This window comes from Aulonocara sp. 'chitande type north' Nkhata Bay, linkage group LG20 (assembly GCF_057382095.1).
Source record: "Aulonocara sp. 'chitande type north' Nkhata Bay isolate Kocher_YH1m ecotype deep benthic linkage group LG20, A_spYH_male_GT1.1, whole genome shotgun sequence".
Lineage (NCBI taxonomy): Eukaryota > Metazoa > Chordata > Actinopteri > Cichliformes > Cichlidae > Aulonocara > Aulonocara sp. 'chitande type north' Nkhata Bay.
Window position 1 is genome coordinate 32,983,333 of NC_141363.1, and position 21,385 is coordinate 33,004,717.

Sequence of the window (21,385 nt, forward strand, 5' to 3'; positions counted from 1 at the left end):
TTAACTATAATATTTTAATAAGGCGCCATTCATTGCCCACAAAGTTCTCCTCAATGTGTTACACAGCTATTTACTGTATGATAAAATTACAGATATATTGAGGACCTGACAGTTTATCTATACCTTCCACGTATTTTGATCACGTTAAATAGCACTTTAAATTCCAAAAGTTGTGACTGATAATTTAAGCAATATTCTGATTTTACAAGACAGACAAGCATTCAAACCTAACACGCCTGTTCAGGTACCCAGAGAAAATCCAATGCAAGCTCCAGCAGCAAGTTGAACACAGAAACCTGTTGCTTGGAGGTGATGATGCTCACCATACAAATGTTCTCTCTGCTACTAACAGGGAGGGACAAAGTTTTATATTTTTACTTATTAATATGTTAGTAGAGAATTTCTTTAAAAAGTATTGGAACATGTTATTTGTTTGTGCTACATATTCATATACAGAATCTATTATCTCAGCCAGGAGAGCTTGCAGTCTTTGGGCAAGCCAATCTAACCACCAGCATACTGAAGAGCAGATATCAGACTGGGATCAATCTTCTCATCTGACTCTTGATAATAAAGCAGATAAGGACATTTCCTGAAATGTTGAACTAATTTGAGATAAGATCTCTTTTGGTCAAGTGTAACATTATGAACATTTAATCTCTTTTGAGACACGGGGGAATGTGCTGACTGGAAAAAAATAATAGCTAAGGATGTAAAAGCAAGTAGCAGCTCCGATCCATATCACATGTAAACCACACACATGTATAAATCCAAACAGGGTAAAAATTCAGCATGAGGCAATTCTGATAGTGTTGTGACTCCTGCCTGAATTAATCCATTCTGACTTACCTGTCAGAAAGTCAGATAAGTCAACCTGTCAGCCCAGCAGCCTGACTGGTGATTTGTGTGTTCATGCGTTGTTGTGTAAGCAGTGTGTAACAGCAGGGTTTATTCTGTCTGCGTGTGCATTGGCGTGCTCTGACAGGTCAATCAATGAGGAGATGCAGTCTGCTGTTGGTTCATTGAACTGCTGTGGTAAAAGGAGAGCAAGTAAGGGTCATCTCATCCCGTTCCTCATGCTGCTTTGACTGCTCGGATTGATTGCTAACCGATTTGTATTTCTATTTTTACGTTACCTCCGATTGGCCTGATAGACTTCATCATTGCAGATTTTTTTACAATGGAAATATTAATAATTACTTCAAGATGCAATGCCAGAAATAAAGGAAATGAAATGAAGCTCTTTGTGTTTTTCCTGTCCGCATTTCATCTCCCTTCTGCTTGGAAATACTTCATTATTTCACCTTGGAAGATGGCTCTGTCAGGCGCAGCTGACAAATGAACAGCCTCAGTTGTGTTGATCATTTTAGCTTACATTTTTTTCAGCGCTGGCACTAAACCTAATTTGAAACACAACATTCAATCATCAACGTATAAAGGGATGTGAGGCGAGGCACATCATCATTTCTAATTCTCTTTGATTCTAATTCTTAGTCTGTTGAATTGTTTCCAGTAGTTTTCCATGCAAATAACATGCAAAGTTTTTTTTTTCTTCCTTCAAAATTACATTAAAGGCTTTGTAAAAAGACTTTACTGTCATTTACGTGAAAATATGCACATTAAGGAATATCACTGTCCTAATGTTTAGTGTAAATTATATAGCTTTCTTATCTGCACAAACAATCAAGAGTGACAATTTATTGTCGTGGAAAAAATGCGTAAGAGAAAAACATTTCAGTGTACTATTTAAGACAAAAAAATAAAGGTCTTTTCACAGCACATTAGCACTTTAAAAACAAGATGAGTGCGAGGAAAGGCGACGTGTGCAGGAATCAGCGGGTGACAAAGAAAAGACAAGAGGCAGTGTTCTTACAAGGAGGGGAAATTTTATTTATAACACATGGTGCTGACAGGGAATCTCCAGCTCAGCGTCTATATTACAAGGTTGATCTGCAAGGCTGCGCATGTACTGTACGGTATTTGGAAACCAAGATTGCAGTGGCACTATAAACACACGCTTGAAACAACAGACTCGTTCCCTTTTGGTTTTTTTTTTGGTTGTTGTTTTTTTTCTTCATTTTTTTTTTACAAAATGGTACAAACAACAATACAAAATATTTGTGCTGTTGACAATTTACAAAAGAAGTCTTTTGACTCAATAACTGTGCAATTTTTTTTTTAAGTTTTTTTCTTTAATCTCCTCCATTTGAAACAATGTGACTATGGTACACCAGAATGCCTTCTGGACTGCAGCGCCTGTCATGCGGGCTGCAACACTTTTTGAAATGTAGTATGGTTACTGTAATAGAACTCATCTGTCCATTATAAAAAAGACACATGCAAAAAGCTCCAATTGTACAGTTACAGTTTGGCTAACTTTGTCTCTTTAGCTTCAAGCAAATACTACATTATGTACACTTGGACTTGAATAGCATTAGGATAACTCTTATGAAACACTGCTTCTCATCTTTGTGTTTCTAGCCTTTGCAGGACAATAGTTTGGCTTCTGTCGGAGCGTCCCGTCACGCATGTGTCCATGGTCAGGCAGTGTCCAGAGTGAGATTAAATGTCCCTTAACCAAAGCAGAAATCAGGGTCGGACTACAGCAGTGCAATACTTCTTTCTTCCTTCAATCTTGTTTGTTTTCCCTCCATTTAATAGAGGGACAAGACAAGTGGACCAGGTAACAATTAATGGCCAAAGCTCCTTTATTTCCCCAAATAAACTGCATTTTAATGGGGAGCCAAGTCTGATGCAAACCACTGATATATTTGCTGCTGTGTAACTGTGAGTCATTAACATTCAGTATTGTAATGTCATTGCGTTATCTAAACAACGCGGTTCTAAAGGTCAGTTAGGTTGTCTAAAGTGGGGCCTCGTGTTTCGTCTGGCCCTGAATCTGGTCTGAATGTCCAATAAGAAAGTACGAGTAGTCTGTGAAGCATGTCTTTATTCTACGAACACTGGATGGTCATCAGCAAAGTCGCAGCTTTACTGCTGGATTAAAACAACGCTGAACGGGCTCATATATTATAGAACACTCACATATATACAGTAAGGCCTAGAGGAGTGAGTGTGTGCTAGTATAGACTGTACAAGTTGGTTTTAAGTGGAGCCTTTTTGCTAAAAATGAAGCAAAAGTTGAACAGCGACACGAGTATGGCTGTAAGCTCTTACAGAATCCTACAGATTCTTTTAAATGCACATGGCTTTTTGTGAAATATAGTTTGCCAGGTATTTGTTTTAAACAAAACTACGGTGAAAGGAAATGCAAAGACTGCACGGAAACAGGTAAATCATGTCATCAAGTGTATAAAAATGTTCCGTATATACAACACTTATGTCAGAAATAATCACAAATAGCAGAAAGTAACAGCTGTGTTTATTTTGTGTAGATATTCTGGAGGCTGAGGAGCAGTCGGATAGATAAGAGCTTATCCAGCTGTAAGCTGGGGGAACCACTCTGTTTCTCATGTCTGAGCTGAGAGCTGCGCTGAACATCGCCACTTTCTGGCTTTACAATGCAAGGTTTGACCTACAACTACCTAATTTTAAGAGATTGTTACCCTGTTCGCCTTATTAATTACACTTATAGATGCTGCTTTCCCTGTTCATAGTTGAAAATGAACGTTTTAACTTCTGTTCAGTTTGCATAAAAAATACATTTATCTCATCACAAGTCAACTTTCATACATCCATTCTGAGAGCATACTTACTTTTTCCATGTCATCACTTTTCACGTTTATACTTATACTGTATATTTAATCTGTTTAAACCGACCAGGTGAAGAACTGAAAAGCAGCAGCAAGAAGGGGGAAAAAAGAGTAAGAGTCCCGGATCCTTCTTGTCATATCATGTGAATGTGACTGTTACTGATATTTCCACGAAGCAGTCATTATAATCATTATTTATAGACGATCTGGTCAGTTCACATGGAGCTCAAACGAGCCACCACTGAGAAGCGTTTTAATTTGCACTTGGAAGATAAGGAAAGATTAAACCTTTCTATCTGTAGCCAGCGTCTGGTCCCTCTGTGAAATGTTTTGGGTATTTAAATAACATAAAACAGAGACTAAAGCTCCCCCCCCCCCAGTTCTCTTTACACTGCCCTGAAATATGATTACAAAAACCCACGGGTAGCGCTGCTTTTTCATTAAGTCACAACAAAAACTGCCTTTCAAAATGTCTGTCTCATAGAAAAATGTTATTACTGAAGCTTTAGTTTAGCTTTTTCTGCTTTGATAAAGTGCAGAATTTCTTATACTTTCCCTTCTACTAACTTCTTTTTAAAAACCTCTTGAACTCAAAGCCAAAAATTTTAGGAGAAAATTTCAGATGAATGAAACGCTGCCTGAAAAGAGACAGATTGTGAAGGCACTAAGTCCCTGGCTGAGGCTCAATTCCCACAGTTTCTCTGACAGGGACCAGCACCAGAGTTTGTATATTAAAAGTTTGTTGAGAAACAACAGTGAGTCAACAGACGGATAATGAAAAAAAGGGAGACAGAGGGACTCAGAATGGGGCCTGGACAAGATAACTGTTCTGTAAGTAATGCTATCAGAGCTATTTAAAGTTATCTGGTAGTTTCTTCATGAATGTACATTTAATATAGTTTCTGTGGCGCTTTTACTGCATGATAACTGGTGCCATGTTATTACCTTTAGACGCAAATATCTTGCATCTAAGTGACGAAACGGTTCTCCCACTGAAACGCTACGTCCAGATGAAAAGAATCAACCTTTTGGGATTTGGATGCACATAAACACGCAGACTTTAAGTTATCCTAAAGGCAGAATCATGTTAAATACCTTCATTTTCCTAAATAACCCTCACCTGTACATACATAGTTAAACATTACAGAGGTAACACGTGTGACTTGTCAATCTTCAAATTTAGTAACAAGCCGTATCGAGTTTTCGCTGCAAACGCAGGGAGCTCAAAACAAACACAGCTGCTATTGAAGCCACGATAAACAAAGACACATAATGCATTTCTTCTCTAAGACAGTCCTGTTATGTATTTTTGTGATTTAATTCATCACATTCAAGTTGGCTGTGATCTAGGAGCACAGATATGCCTGACTTGAAAAATTAATGATTTGTCCATAAGTTACAGACACACTGTAGGCCTATGTACAGTACGTCTAGCATAAAGCGCCCTCGTTGGCCAGTCACCACTCCTCTGAAACCAGTACTGAGATCTCCCGCAGCTACCACAGCCCTGCACGACGGGAGAAATGACAAGGGAGGTGTGAATTAAAGGGTCAGGGGGTCATATGGGGGCGTGTAAGTCCAGAGAATGGCAACCAATCCTGAGTTAGCGGGAGTCAGCTAAAATACGCACCACTGAAGGCACTTTTTTAAACAACAGTGCTTCTGTTCTAAGTAATTCAAGTTCAAGAAAGAATAAACCGAGGCCCTTCGTGCAGGAAGGACTTTCATATCGATGTTCTTGTTCTCCTTTTCTTATCCTTTGTTTGCCTCAGACAAAGCAAGCAGCTCAACCTAAAGCTTCTTCAGAGAGTCGGGCGGGGGCTGACAGCGAGGGAAAAGCGATGACCCTCGGGAATAGGGAACAGCTTGAATCGAAGAGGGGTGAGGATATAAAAAAAATAAATACAAATAAAAGGCTACACAAACATAGGTAAAAAAATGAAAATCTGACAAGAGGAACTTAAACCTAAATCTAGCATATAACATTCAAATGGAACAAAAGCACAACAGTTTGAAAATTAATGAGAAGTCTGAAAAATCAGAGCTTCCATTTCAGTCACAGACAGGCTTAGAGCAGGAGACGGTTGAGAAGAGCACCCGAAACTGACTCATGGCGCTGGTCCTCTGTGGTGGGCAATTTGATTGGTTGGTTGGTTGGTCAGTCCGTTGGTCAGTGTGAACATGTCCTTGTTATCTTGTGTTCAATAAGGATGTAATAGCCCCTTGTTTTAGGGGTCAGAGCATGGCAGGCCAGCTGACGGGACAAGGATGTGTGTTTGCGTGTGTGTGTATGTGTGTACGCGTGTGACTGGGCAAATTTAATCATCATCCCCTCCTCCGTACATGTCAGCCAGCTTCTTAAATCGGGGGCCCCAGTCATTGAGGTAGTCATAGTCCTGGTCTCCTGTGCTGGAGGAGTTGAGGGAGCTGACAGAGCCAGCGGTGGAGCCGCTACCCTCGTAGTCAAACACCAGCAAGGAGTCGTATGGAGGAGCCGTAGGATCGTTGTCTGCTGCTCTCAGTCCCTGAAGAAGACGGGAAAGCAGAGAAGTCAGCTGTTAAACTGTTGCACTACTTTATGTGATTTGTATGTTGAGCGATATTCCTCAAAGCCATTAAACTCAGCGTTGCATCAAACTGACATTTAATGTAAATCATGCCCTCATTTATAGCATATTTGTGTATATACTGTAGCATTGCATAATTAAATAATGTCAGCTTGTTCAAGGTGCTGTGAATCGTACCTGTTGTATACATGGGGGTCTTTAATGTACCCATACTTAACATTGTACAAAATCATCTTTATGTTTAAGTAAAACTATCAAACATTACAGAAATTGATGCATTCATATAGTTTTTATACCTCTACATGTACATGTGAAGCTAACAGAAGAACCTGATTGCTGCAGGTTTTACCTAAAAGCAGCTGGGTAGCATTGTGGTAGTGTCACCTTTGAAGCAGCAGAACAGAGTTCCCAGACACTGTGCGGATAAACAGTCAGATGCTGGGAAACCCGAACATGAATGGATGGAGTTATCAGAAGCCAAGATGACAGACATACAGGAAAGCTCCACCAGAGGGCAAGAAAGCAGAAAAGCCATCAACATGTGTGCCCTCCCAATCATCAGAAATGTAGTACATAGGAGGCACGATCCAAGATGAAACACAACACAGAGGCTGTGATAATGGCAGCACAAGCACCAGATTCATACACAGGACCAAAGGTGCAGAGATGCCTCTGGCAAAGTCCTGCACATTAGTGCAAGCTCAGCCAGTTTAAAGGACCATCTTTGCTGCACACTGATTAGATACACTGAGGACGGCAGAGGTAATACCCTCCAAAGCTTAACTTGGTGAGGAACAACCGGATTCTAAATAACAAATCAGCAGAACAGAGTCAGAGGGAAGCTGTGATAGATATGGCAACCAAAGCTGAGAGTTAAGTCTTAGAGCATCCACAACATATATGCTAATAGACCAGTTTGACCTTTGTTTTGCATTGTTGTGTTTGGTTTAGGATCTTCTAAATCATAGTGCATAGAAAACCACAATAAAAATGTATTCTTAAAGATTATGCTCAGAAAAAAGGCACAAGAAGTGAAAAGATCTTAAAGAATTACTAGTTATTTTTAGAGGTATGTATCATAGCAAGCTAATTTAACAACAACAAAACAACCTTTACAGGATCCACAGAAAGCTTTTGGTAAATATCACTGGTTGTAGAAAGTATGCTGCATCCTAAAGGACTTATCTCACCCTGCTCATCAGCTGTTTGAATGTCTGCCCTCAGGCAAACGATTAGTTATGTCTATAACTTCTGTTCCCTGAAGGAGAGGAACGAGGTACAACACATAAGTATGGGATATCACGCCCTCGCGTGTCCTGGCTGAAGAAACCTTTATTCACGCCTTTACGGCAGATGACGTGTGATGACACGCGCAAGGCCCCGCCCGCACATATAGCCGCTGCCATCACCGTCATCCCTCAGTTCGATAGCCGCTCTTCACCGAGCCAACTGCTCAGTGGGGCCACCCTGTGTTGTACCTCGTTCCTCTCCTTCAGGGAACAGAAGTTATAGACATAACTAATCGTTCCCTTTCAGTCGATTCACTCGGTACAACACATAAGTATGGGACCTATATACACGCCCCGCAGAGCAGCCACCGAACCGGAACGGGACCACCACATCCTTAGTGAGTGGTAGACCCAGCAGAAAGGACAGCATGAGCCACCGAAGGGGCCGTAACGTCCAACCGATAAAACCGCACAAAAGTGTGCGGCGACGCCCAATTAGCCGCTGCACAAATATCAGCCACAGGCACCCCTCCAAAAAGAGCCCATGAGGTCGCCATCCCCCTGGTGGAATGAGCTCCCACCCCGTGGGGCAACGCAAAACCTCCGGTGCTGTATGCCAGCGAGATAGCTTCTACAATCCAGTGGGACAGCCTCTGTCTGGACAGAGCTCTACCTCTATTCGGATTAGCGAAGCAGACAAACAACTGGTCACACAAACGCACATCCCGAGTGCGCTCAATGTAGGTGCGTAGCGCACGCACCGGACAAAGAGAATGCACCCTCCTCTGCTCCTCAGATTCAAAAGGAGGGGAGCAAAAGCTCAGCAACTCAAACTCCATTGAACTATAAGATGCAGGCATGACCTTGGGAAGATAGGCGGCATTCGGACGCAATACGACCTTGCGGCCATCAGGAGAAAACTGTGTGCAGGCAGGATGCACAGACAGCGCATGAAGGTCCCCCACTCGCTTCGCCGAGGCCAAAGCGAGAAGTAATGCGGTCTTATACGAAAGAAGTTTCATATCTACCGACTCAACGGGTTCAAACGGAGGGCCACAAAGGGCCTCCAGCACCAAAGACAAGTCCCAAGCCGGGACACTGGACTTAAGCACGGGCCTCAGCCGGCGAACCCCTTTCAGAAAACGCACGGCGAGGGGATGCGCACCTGGTGTCACCCCGTCAAAACCGATATGACAAGCAGATATAGCCGCTAAATAAACCTTGATCGTCGAAAACGAAAGGCCTTTATCCAACAGCTCCTGCAGGAATGTCAAAACATCCACAATAGAGCACTGAAATGGGAGAGTGTGGCGGTCCTGGCACCATCGCTCGAAGGCTCGCCATTTGTAAGCGTACAAGCCTCTAGTAGACGATGCCCTGGCGCTCTGAATCGTCGCTACCACACTAGGTGGCAGACCCTTAGCAACCAAGTTTAACCTCTCAGCAGGTAAGCATGAAGGTGCCACAGATCCGGGCGCGGATGAAACACTTCCCCCCCCGCCTGAGAGAGGAGATCCCTGCGGAGAGGAAGCTGCCAAGGACTTGCTGCAAGCAGGCTGATTATTTCTGCATACCACGACTTCGCGGGCCACCAAGGGGCCACCAGGATCAGAGAGAGGGAATGCCGACGCACCCTCTCCAGAATTGGAGATATCATTTCCACTGGGGGAAATGCATACAGGAGCACGTCTGGCCATTGGTGCGCTAGCGCGTCCAAGCCCAAGGGTGCATCGTGGTCGATTATGGAGAAGTACAGGGGGCAGTGAGCATTCACCCTGGAAGCAAAAAGATCTATTTGCGCCTCGCCAAATAGATCCCAAATCTGAGCCACTATTGAAGGGTGTAACCTCCATTCTCTCACCAGAGGACCCCCCCTGGAGAGAAGGTCCGGCCCCAGGTTCAGGTGGCCCGGGACATGGGTGGCTCTTAGAGTCAGAAAATGAACACTGCACCATAACAGCAGAGAGCGAGACAGCTGCAACAGGGGAAGAGAGCGTGTTCCTCCCTGCCTGTTTATATAAGACACCACTGTTGAATTGTCCGTCCTGACTAAGACATGCTGGCCCTGCAGGACTGGACGGAAACGCTTTAGAGCTAAGAACACTGCTAACAGCTCTAAGTGGTTGATGTGCAGCTGGCGCTGAGCCGCGGACCAGATCCCTCTCACTGACGCACCCTCGCACAGCGCTCCCCACCCACTTAGGGAAGCATCTGTGGACACCACCTTGCGAAACAACACCCTCCCAATCCGAGAGCCCTGGTGCAGTAGCCCGGGCTCCCTCCAAGGACGGAGAGCTAGCATGCAAGACGCAGTTACCGGCAGCCTCCTCCGGAGGTGACGCGAAGCACACAAACGGTGAGAGAGAGTCCAGCGTTGAAACGCTCTCATTTTCAACAGCCCAAGCGGCACTACGGCGATCATAGATGCCATCATGCCCAACAAGCGCAATATCGTCTGGAAACGTAGTCTGCGTCCCAGCTGAAATTGAGCGAGGCAGCGATGAAACGCGGCCACTCTGTGCTCTGACAACCGTGCGCGGCTGGAAAGAGAGCATATTTCCAGACCGAGAAAAGCGATCTGTTGACCTGGGATTAGCGAGCTCTTCTGAAAGTTCACAGAGAACCCCAGTGTCTGAATGTGTGACAGAACCCGCGACAGCTGCGTCTCCGCCTGTTCTCTGGAGCAAGCCACGAGAGCCCAGTCGTCCAGGTAGGCCAAGATGCGGATGCCCCTCTTCCTGAGGGGCGCTAGCGCTGCCTCGGCACATTTCGTAAAGGTGCGGGGAGCGAGCGACAGCCCGAACGGCAGCACTAGGTATTCGTAGGCTACGCCCTCGAATGCAAACCTCAGAAACTGCCTGTGTTTCGGGTGTATAGCGACATGAAAATAAGCATCTGTTAGATCGATTGTCGCAAACCAATCTCCCGGGCCGACTGCACTCAGGAGCTGTCTGAGTGTTAGCATCTTGAACCTGTACGTTCGCAGGTACGTGTTCAAGACTCGCAGGTCGAGGATGGGACGAAGCCCTCCCCCTTTCTTCGGAATGACAAAATAACGGCTGTACCAACCTTTGTCCGTCTCCGAAGCGGGGACCACCCGTATTGCTCTCTTCTGTAATAGCGCCTGTATTTCCTCTCTGAGTACCAAGGCTGCCTCGGGGTTGACAATCGTGTTCACGACTCTTTGGAAACGAGGCGGCTTGACCCGGAACTGCAACCGGTAACCCATGGCAACGGTTTGCAGCACCCACGGAGAGGGGGCGCAAGCGCGCCACTGAGGGAAGTGAGCAGCCAGCCGGCTGGCCTGCAGCACTGACGGCGGGGCGCCGTCGCCCCCCAGTGTGTCTGCAGGGGACTGCATCCCCTGCCCGACCTGGCTCATTTCGCCTGCAGGTTGAGCATTTGAGATTGTTTGAGAGTAAACAACACTCTTTATTGATTGCAACATGGGAACATGTACATTTATACATTTTGTTGGGTGCACCTTTTCCGGGGCATAACAATGAAAAACAGCGGGAACACTCGATGTGGTCGCTTGAACATTCAACACATCTGAACCGTGTGCAGGGGTTATGTGCTTGGGAGACCGCGATAGGGAAGTGCAGCGCCTTCTGGGGCTGACAACCTGAACAGAACTTAAGCGGCACCTCTTGTGCGGCAACAGAGGGGTAAGAGCAGCGTCTCCCTGCTGCCGGATCCCTTCCCCACTCGCAGTGGGCTTGGGCTGGGGCTGGCGTCTGGGGATGATGTCGCGCAGAGCTTCCGTCTGCTTCTTCCTCAGATCGAATCTAGCCTGAATGGCTTCAAGTGAATGTCCGAATAACCCAGCCGCAGACACTGGTGCGTCCAGATACACAGCTCTGTCTCTATCAGGGACGTCGGAGAGGGTCAGCCACAGGTGCCTCTGCGCCACCACTGTCGAAGCCATCCCTCTGCCCAGGGAGAGCGCTGCACAGCGAGACGCACGGAGGATGTAATCCGTGGTGACTCTAACCTCGTTAAGAAGAGGTGACAGCGGGCTGTCCTCCGGAACCAGCGATCCAAGCTCCGCCAGGCACATTGCTTGGTACGTCTGGAGCATGGTGACGGAGCTCATGGCTCGAGCGGTGCCGGCCTGAGCCCGATAAATCTTCTCCAGCTGCGAGGCCGAGAATCTGCAGTGCTTGGACGGCAGAGTTGCGGGGCCACCGACACCATGGTTATGGGACGGGGCCAGATAAGCAGCCAGAGACGGCTCCATAGGGGGTGGGTTAGCTAAACCAGCTCCCTCGGCGCCGTCCAATTCCATGTACTGTCCATAGCCGGGCACAGTGACGCGGGTAGACAGAGGTTTGTCCCATGACGCTGTTAGCTCGCAGAGAAAGTCTGGGAACATGGGGAGGCAGTTTTTGGCCGTTGCGGGCTCCGGTGGAAGGAAAAAACCCGCAAACCGCGACGGCTTCCGAGCTGGTGGAGGAGAGGGCCAGTCCACCTGCAGCTTCTCAGCGGCACGGCGAAACAGGGAGAAAAGAGAGGTGTCATCGTGGCCGACCGGCGCAGCAGCGGCGGCATATTGGGTCGACAATGAGCTCTCCTGCTCATCCTCCGACAAACCATGGATGTCCAGGCCGATGTCCAGCACGTCATCGTCTTCCTGGGGAGCGCTGGCGGGCTTCAACCCAGGCTGAAGCCCGTCAGCGCTCCTGCATGGTTCCGGTCCGTCATCGGCTAACCCGTCAACGTATTCCATGTGGTCAGCCCAGCTAATCGCGGGGACATCGACCTGAAAATTTTCGTCTTCGGACTCGGACGAAGCCGGGGCTCCAGACTCGGAAAGAAGAGGGTCATGCCGTGCGACAGCCGAGCGTCCCAGCACTCTTTCCACAAACGTCACCCGTCTTTCCAGGGTCGAGCGTCGGAGCTGGCGACAAAACGCACAAGCTTCGGGCTCCGTCAACGCTCTCCTAGCGTGGACGATCCCCAGGCAGACAGGGCAGGCATCGTGCTGGTCGCTGTCGTGCAAAGAGAAACCACATCCCTGAGGACAGGGGCGAACAGAAGATTTCTGCTTTGCTCGCTTCGGTTTGGAGTCCATTCCCAAAACGCAAAGCGAAACGCTGCACAAGAAAAACTTGAAAATAGCGCTCCGCGGGCAGCCTACGCACCAGCTGGGCGGTGGAGGCTAACACCAACAGGGGCAGTTAAGCTAGGTTCAAGTTGGCAGACAACGGAGCTAACTAGCAGTAGCTAGCTAGCCCAACTCAGCAGAGGTGTTCTCAGCGAGGTGAAGAGCGTAAGAACTGAGGGATGACGGTCATGGCAGCGGCTATATGTGCGGGCGGGGCCTTGCGCGTGTCATCACACGTCATCTGCCGTAAAGGCGTGAATAAAGGTTTCTTCAGCCAGGACACGCGAGGGCGTGATATCCCATACTTATGTGTTGTACCGAGTGAATCGACTGAAAGGGAACGCACTAGCACTAGCACGCACTACATGATTAAGAAACAGGTTTGTTTGTTTTTTTCAAATCCCAGAACCACCATCTCACTGAACTCTGCTCTGAAATCACACACCATAAATCAGTAACAGACCAATTCAATCAGCACCTGCTGCAATACTATTTACTATCTACTATTTATACACAATCTTCTTAGACAAGTGCAGTATCTTTATAAAACTACTGTGGCCACTTTTGACTCTTTTAAAAATATCTGAACATCTGGAACTGTGTTTGTATCTTTTACATACCTAATAAGTTCAATTTCTAGGTAGTGTGCAGAGTTGTTGTGGTTTTTTTCTTCTTCTACATAGTGACGATATAGAAATTGCGAGTGTATATGGTTGGTGTGGAACTTTGCTTCTCAATAACAGGCCAAAAGTTACTGAGCCTCAGCCACAACATTATCAATATTAACAATGACAGGTGAACAAGCGAAGTTTCTCATGCCCTTACGTGTCATACTGTTTACACAGCACGATTGGCACCTACACAACCTCATTGTGTAGGTGCCAATGATTGATCCGTGAATACAAATACAAAACTCAGGAGCTCTTTGTTTCAATGTGCGATCATCCCTTTTCATCAATACTTTGACACAGTTTCATAAATAAGATATGACGGGGTCTTCATGTTATCTGGCAAGGCTCGATTCTTTGCTCGCTTCCAAGAATGATAAATTGGGGCCATTGACCTGAAGGTTAGCTAGGTGAAAAGAATGGACTTCATCCTTTTCAGTCACATAATGAGAGATACTATGGATAGAAACCTAAAAAGCTTCAATCGGTCTGGGCACAGTGCATGGCAATATCACCATGTGTTTGCTGTGTTTGTGTTTAACCAGACTGCTGAAGCGAGCTCAGGTGAGTGCATGTGTGAAAGAGAGAGAGTGAGAGAGAGTCAAGGCTGGATGGATCAAAGCTGAACAGCTGCCAACACCTCTCGAGTGTGAACGTGTTGTCACAAGTCTGTCAATCAGCATTTTCTCGCATCAGTGTTCCAACGCTGGAGTTGTGTGAGTGGACAGTGCTCATTTGTACGTGTGTGTGCGTAAATTAACCCGGCACGGTGAGAGGAGCTGTAACATAAAGCAAAACCTGTCGTTCCCATCACCCTGGTAGAGTTCTACGTTTTGAACAACATTCAGAATAAGTAATCACGTTAGGTGTCAGATTGACGGAAAGTAAAAGTGAGTGGTCCATCTTATAGCGGGAACAAACAATCTAGTAACAGTGGAGCCATTGTGCATGCAAAAGATAATGTGTGCTTATAAATCTACCTCATGGATGAAGTCTCCGATGTCTCCGGGGTGGGGAACAACAGGTCTGATCGGATACTGGGACTCTGGGATGATCGGACGCTCATCCACCCTGCGGACACCAGGCGGCTTGCTGATGATGTGCTCCAAGGAGTCGGGCTGCTGCAGCTGGCTTAAGTCATAGTCCTGCAGAGAAATCTAAGTAAGGTACAGTCTGAAACAGAACGCGTATTTGTGTATTTGAGCAAGTGCGTCTCTCAGGATCTCACCTGGTCCTCTTCTCCTCCTCCCTCTTCATCATACTTGAGGATGTTGTCCCTGACATCATCTTCAGGGTCAATGAGCAGTTGCTTTGTCTGCCTCTCCTTCTCTCTGCGCTTGATCCACACCACAAACAACAGCACCATGCCTGCAATGATACACACATGAATGTGAAAAAACCCTATGGTATGTTGCAACAACCTCTAAAAAACAAACTAAAAGCAGACAATCAGATAAGTACGTAGTAAGGTTGCATATAAGCACAGAGTGCAGATGCTAAACATGTATAGCGTTTAATACGTTTAGCACGTTTGTGTCGGACTTGGCAACATTTAATTAAATGTCGGTTTTACTAATGCATCCTGAGGAAGCTGTTCGCCATTCGTCCTGAGGGATAAAAGACCGTCAAGAATAAACAACCTAAGTTTATGTTAACATGACAAACTGCAAAGTACAATGACATAGCTATGCCAACACAAAACCACTTAGGGAGCCGGTTGGTGGATGAATGGGCCCAGCAGGCAGATGGCTGCTACTCATAATTTATTTCCTCCAAACAGTCCCTTTAACCACAGCCACTATGACCTTTCCCTACTTAATCATACGGTTAACGTTTCAGTAATATGAATCATGACGAACAATTTTTCTTTGTTATTGCGTTTCATTTTTTATCCTTAAGTTTTTATTATCTTTGTAGTCTTATCTATCTATTTATATATTTATGGTTATTTCTGTGTGATCTTGTGCTTGTATATGTCATCACTGCAAAAGCTTGGTGTGCTGTACTTGAGTAAATAACAAGAAAACAGATTCAATTAGAATTCTGGGTTAATAGGAGTTATAAGATAATAGAAGATTCTAAATAATCGAAACTTTTAAAACATTTGAAATGATCTATTGGGATTGCTATACACAGTGTGAACACAGCAGCAACAAAGTAAGGCAAGACTGATAGTAGCATTTTTTCTCTACCAGGAAAAAAAAACACAAAAACATCTCATCCAGAGATGCTGAAGAAGATTCAAGCACTCCAGGCATTTATCTATTATACAAACTGGTGCTGATGTTATTGTATTGTTAAATATTTTATGTCTGTGCCATGTACTACACTTTTTTGAGGAATCTAATCACAGACAACTTTTCTACAGCAAATGTGTGGGTACGTGATATGTTTGAGAGCATCGCTGAATGAATAGCAAAAACTCACTGAGTAGTATGATAATGCAGATGAGGATGGAGATGATGGCTCCAGTTCCAAGGCCAGCAGCTGCCACGGCCCCGAGGGTGGTGCAATCTCCGTTTTCATCGCAGGGACACACCTTAACTTTGATGACTGACCTGTTGGACAATGGAGGGTTCCCGGAGTCTGACACGATTACAGGGACTTCATACACTCCAGGCTCTAAATATATTTGATACCGCAGACTCAAACGGGCAAAATCACCTGTAAAGGGAAAAGAGACATTACTAACAATCACATTTCATTTTTCAAAAGGATTATTTTTTTCCTGGGTTACAAATAGTTTAAATAACCGTATCCTCAAAAGTTGATTCTGCTCATCTGGATGTAGAGTTCTCCCACTGAAAACGTTACATCAAGATGAACAGAATCAACTTTTGGGGATTTACTTACCTGGATAATTGAGCATGCATCAAGACATAAAATAACTGTAATTTACATGTTTTATCTACATTTAATAACAGATATTTGTAAAAAATAAATAAATAAATAAATACTGCAGCCATTTAGTGAAACTTGCAAACAAAAATATAGCGTAAAAGGCAAAAAGACAAAATTCAAATGAGCATATGAATAGCAAATATTTGGTACGAACACCTTTATTCTGCAACACAGTCTGAACACTTAGGCAAGCTGTCTTGTAATTTCTTTAAGTAGTCTTCAGAAACAGTTCTGCAGACTTTCTGAAGGACACTGAAAGCTCTTCTTTATATGTTGACTATCTTTTGTTCTGTTTTCTGTCAAGATGATCCAACACTGCTTCAATAATGTTCAGGTCTGCGCTCTGGGGAGGCCATTGTGTATTTCCTTTATCCAGATATCTTTTTACTGCATTGGCAGTGTGTTTGAGATCACTGTCATGCTGAAAAATGAAGCTGTTGCCAATCAGATGCTTTTCATTCCATAAGAACCATTGCTACAAATTTTAGTCCAATTTTTGAGTAATTTGGCTTCTTGGCAGCCACCCTTCTACTGAAACCATTTCTGACGAGGCTTCAATCAAAGATGAATCAACCAAAAGGCTAGATGCATCTCTCAGGTCCTGTGTCAGGTCTTTGCTAGATCTTTTCCTATTTCTTAAGGACATGACCTATCACTTTTTCTTTTGCCGTCCTTTTGTTCAGTTTCTTCAAATTTTCTAAGGACACACTGCACAGCACGCTGGTACATGCCAAGTTTTTTGTTAAAATCTCTTTGAGAATCACCTCGTTGGTAGAAAATTACTATGTTATCCCTGTCATACTGTGCTATGTGACATTTTTCATTGGTTCAACTAAAGAAATTTGAACAAGTTATATGTTTGTGTGACAGGGTGCTAGTAAAAAAGTACTTAACGATGTAATAAGTATGGCTCCTTGAAAGCAAAATAAAAAGAAATGGTAAGCTACTCAAGACTTTTTCACAGTAATGTACATGAACATGCACATGGTTAATAAACGCGTAAGGAGATTTTTGATGCATTGTCAGAAAAGTAAAAACGAAAACGTTTTTTGAATTTTTAAAATTTGATCATTTCTCTTCAGTGGTAACACCTTACCGCTGATCCTAGAAATTGTCCAGTTACGTCGGATGGTGGTGGGAAACGTGGGCAACTCGAAGACAAAAGGTCCAGCGTTGGGGTCTGTGTCGGCATCAGCGGCAGTGATGTTGACACCGTTGATGCTCCTGTACGTCCTTTCACAGATCTGAGACTCTTTGGGTATGAGTGCTGGGGGGTTGTCATTAATATCTATCAGATAGATCTGCAGTGTGCCTGTGCCGCTGGCTGCAGGAGAGCCTTAGAGCAGAAAGAGAGAAGCAAAAAAAATAATATCACGACAGGAGGAAAACATGACAAGAGAAGATGTGTGCAGTGAAAGGGACAATTGAAGGGGAAGAGAGAGATGTCGAAGGCTGGCAGAAGTGAGAGAAATAATGAAAGAAGATGAAAAAGAGATACAAAAAAGGAACGGGAAGAGGTGATTGGAGCATTGTTCGTTCACAATGACGATGAAAAGGTAGGAATACTGTGAAGCTGCAGGAGAATTTCTACACTTGACAGAAACACTTCTGACAGTTATGCTTTCCAGTTCTTCTTTTAGTCTTACAGCAAAATCAAACCCATCACAGTCGATCCAGATGGTGGCACAGCGCATCCAATCTTCTGGAGCGAGTCTAGGTACAATAATGATGACTGTAACACAACTAAACAAGTCTTTGTCTATGTGTATTACACTGTTATATGATAGTCGTTTACCATTTTGGACATAAAGGCACTTTTATTTGAAATATTAACAGTACATTGCTTTAAAACAACTAATGGGACATTGTCAATGCACATTGACAGTCCTTCACTGTCACACAGACAATCAGTTGAATACTTGAAATTAAACACAGTATACACGTGTGTTTATGTATTAAAAGTAAATCTCCATAGAATGTATGCAGGGAACATTTAGAATGTAAAATAAAGGTGTTGTTGCAAACTGAAAGCAGTGTTGCATCATTTTTAAAGTGAGATCAAGTTGTACTAAGAATCTAGGTGATTTTCTTTTCTGTGTTGAACTCTCAATGACTGCACTAGACTGGCTCATTTACCATTTGTAGGTAGTAATCACATTATACATATAAATCCACAGCTATTGCCTATTAGCAAGGTGACAAAATTGTGACATTAAACGCTCTAAACTTTACACCAATGTTGTTCTGACTCAGCTTTGTAAATCTGTGGAAATTGTCGAGGCAACTTGGTCTGATACTGATGTAGGCATGCCATTGTAAGTGCTGCTTTAACTACAATAGTGTCAGCCTTGGAGTGCAATAACATGCACTGGTGCACACAGACACACTCACACTTCGTCTACGGGCACAATCTAGAAGCTTCTGCATTGACCGAACACAGCAACAGACCATCAGCAACTGCATTATGGAGAACTAGGAATAAGAAATAGACACTTTAAACAATCAGGGAGGGAGATAGCTGAGCAAAGTGATGAATGCATGAATGCGTATGTGCAGCAGGAAAATGTGGCAGAGAAACATCTTAAAAAAGGGTGCTTAGCGGTATAAAGCTCAGCGTTGTTTATTGAGTGTGTGTCAGTGGGTGACAGCCCTTAGCTTTCCCCAATTAGGAGTCATTTCCCTGTCATGCCCCACTGGCCCAGTCATCACATGGAATCAAGCGACCCCCAGGGCTCATCTCTGGCATGAGATAAGGGCAATGCAATTTACAAAGATTTATGCAAAGCTTACAGATCTGCCAATTAAATGTGGCAACAGAGCAAGACGTTTGCCACAAGAAGGGTGAGACACAGCTGAAGACAAGGGTCTGGAGTGAGTCTGTTATCAGTTCGAGCTCTGTTTCACTGGTAACACTATGGTTTTTCGATTGCTTCATTAATATCAAGTGATTAATAAAGACATCAAGACGTCACTGAGGAATATAATACGTTTTAGTATCTAGAGACATTGGATGAGTGACCTAAAATTTTTGCCATAACTGGACAACAGGCGTAAAAGTGGAAACAATATAGATGCTCAGCTCACACACAGTTTTGTGGGAAGTGCCTTAAACATGCATTCTATCTGAAGGCCACTATAAACACATTCCTACTGAGTTTAAGGGCTCTGTTGCTAATTTTGGGTAACGATGACTAAAAAACAAGTGTATTTTGTACATCTTGGTGATGCAATGGAGTATGAAATGACACGCTGACTTGCCAAGCACGAGACATTAGCCAATGAGCTTTTTATAGCCAGTTCTGTCCTTCATTGCCACATCAGTTTTTTTGCAACTAAGATGGAAACACCTATCTCGAGGGGTGTTTCCACACCCCTCAAGAAACCAGAGATTAATGTCATGGTAACCACATCTTTCATCTATTGTTCATGTTGTCTATAGATAGATAACATTGCATTCTTTTAACTATGACGACTCGTTAATTAACAGGTAGACTTCTATAATGTCCAAGTTATTATTCATCATTCAAAAGCCAGATACTTTAGGAAGCCATGCAGGCTATAAAATCACTTGAGTTTTCAAATATTATACAACAGCTTCTAAAAGCTTTAAATTCATTTCCCATCCAAGTGATCAAGTGGATCACTTGATTTGACCGACACTAATTAAACATTTTTATTATTAGTGTCTTTTTCATGCTATAAGCATCCAGACAGTAATTATGCATCTCTTCGTATTAACTGTTGTGTGTATTTCCAGTTTTTTTGTACTTTAAAAGCCAGTCTAGGGACAGGCATTGCAAATTAGCATAGGCCCTGTGTGTGGCATGGTTCATGTCACATACTTGTCCCTATACAAATACACAGTTAATGCAGACTGTTAAATGCAATTTGTACATGTGTAGATGCTCTACCAGGAATACATGTGGTTCATGAATGCAGTACTGCAAACGCAGGCTTTCAAATGCACACACACACATACACACGCGCGCACACACACACACACACAGAGGCTTACCAGTTCTGCTGGTTTGTTAATCCTAGCCATGTATGGGGGACATGTGGAAGCAGCTTGCCACAGCTGATAGGAGAATTATGTGGGTTTTAACCAGCTAAATAAATAATTATGTTTGTGTAAATTCCTCAAAAGGATTTGTATTAACTCCTTTTTTTGATGGGGGATGAGAGATGCGAGGCATGGTGAAAAGACTCGTAGTAAGCCTACCATATGCTCTTTGAATAACGCATAAATATAAACAATACCATAGGTGTGTTAAGTGGAAAATGAGCCAAAGGGTTCTGAAATGGTCAGATTTCATCGAGGGGGTGTAATAAGTGTACTTCTCACCATGCTGTCACCACCTCTTCATGTCCCATTCTACTATCCTTACTGTCTCATAGTACTTCTTACCATAATCCCTCTTATGTTGTGACGGCTGGCACTCAGGCAAGACCCACATAGACACACAAACATGCACATGAAAAAAACCCTTCTGGTTTCTTTTGTTCTTGGCCACAGTCCCAATATCAGGCAGACCTATTAGAAGCATGCCTGTCGAAACGGTGTACTTTACAAAGGTGAGGTGAGCAAAAAACCCCAAATAATAGGAAACAGGTAACATATCGTGATTATAAAGAAGGTTTGGAATTAAAAAGCAGAAAAAAAAACAGGAAAGTCCAAACAACAGGAGCATGTAAACCTATAATCCTGCTGCGTCTCCATGCATCAACACAGCAGGTTACATTTTTTGCTGTTTGACATTGTCAGTCATCACAAATACATGTACACACACATGTGCACGTACTCGCCAAATTTCGTTTCAAACGAGTGGCTTCACACATGCTAACACCTATAAACACACCAATGTTTCAAAGCCAGCTCAACTTAAGATAAATGCACCAGTGCGCTGCACGTCACTGATAAGGCAATTTGGAAGGAAAATAGCATTTCCCGTTTTACTTAAGAAAACAAGAAACATTCACTTCCACTTGAGAAAAAGTTATTTGTTTGCTGTGATTGGGTTTGTGCTCTGTAATGCTTGAGTTTCAACTTTGAGGCAGAACAAATAATGTATGCTACATAAATTGCACAAAGCCCAAGGAGGAAGCCGGCTTGGACACAAGATAGGAGAGGCTCAACAGTTTAACCAGTTGTGCAAATCCTGGATTTTCACTGACTCTAACCCAGCTACATGCCTTTATA

General features: G+C 44.0%; 1 protein-coding gene across 1 annotated transcript in view; it reads right to left on the reverse strand.

Moving 5' to 3' along the window:
• Positions 1-1,881: 1,881 nt before the first annotated feature.
• LOC147306042 (cadherin-4-like) overlaps positions 1,882-21,385 on the reverse strand; it is a 268,090-nt gene continuing 248,586 nt past the window's right edge. Inside the window, exons 13-17 of the mRNA XM_086278491.1 lie at positions 17,282-17,521; positions 15,712-15,948; positions 14,513-14,652; positions 14,265-14,429; positions 1,882-6,238 (exon numbers count right to left, since the gene is read on the reverse strand). Coding sequence (XP_086134617.1) covers positions 6,032-6,238; positions 14,265-14,429; positions 14,513-14,652; positions 15,712-15,948; positions 17,282-17,521 — 989 coding nt within the window. The 3' untranslated portion in view covers positions 1,882-6,031. The remainder of the gene's footprint in view (positions 6,239-14,264; positions 14,430-14,512; positions 14,653-15,711; positions 15,949-17,281; positions 17,522-21,385) is intronic.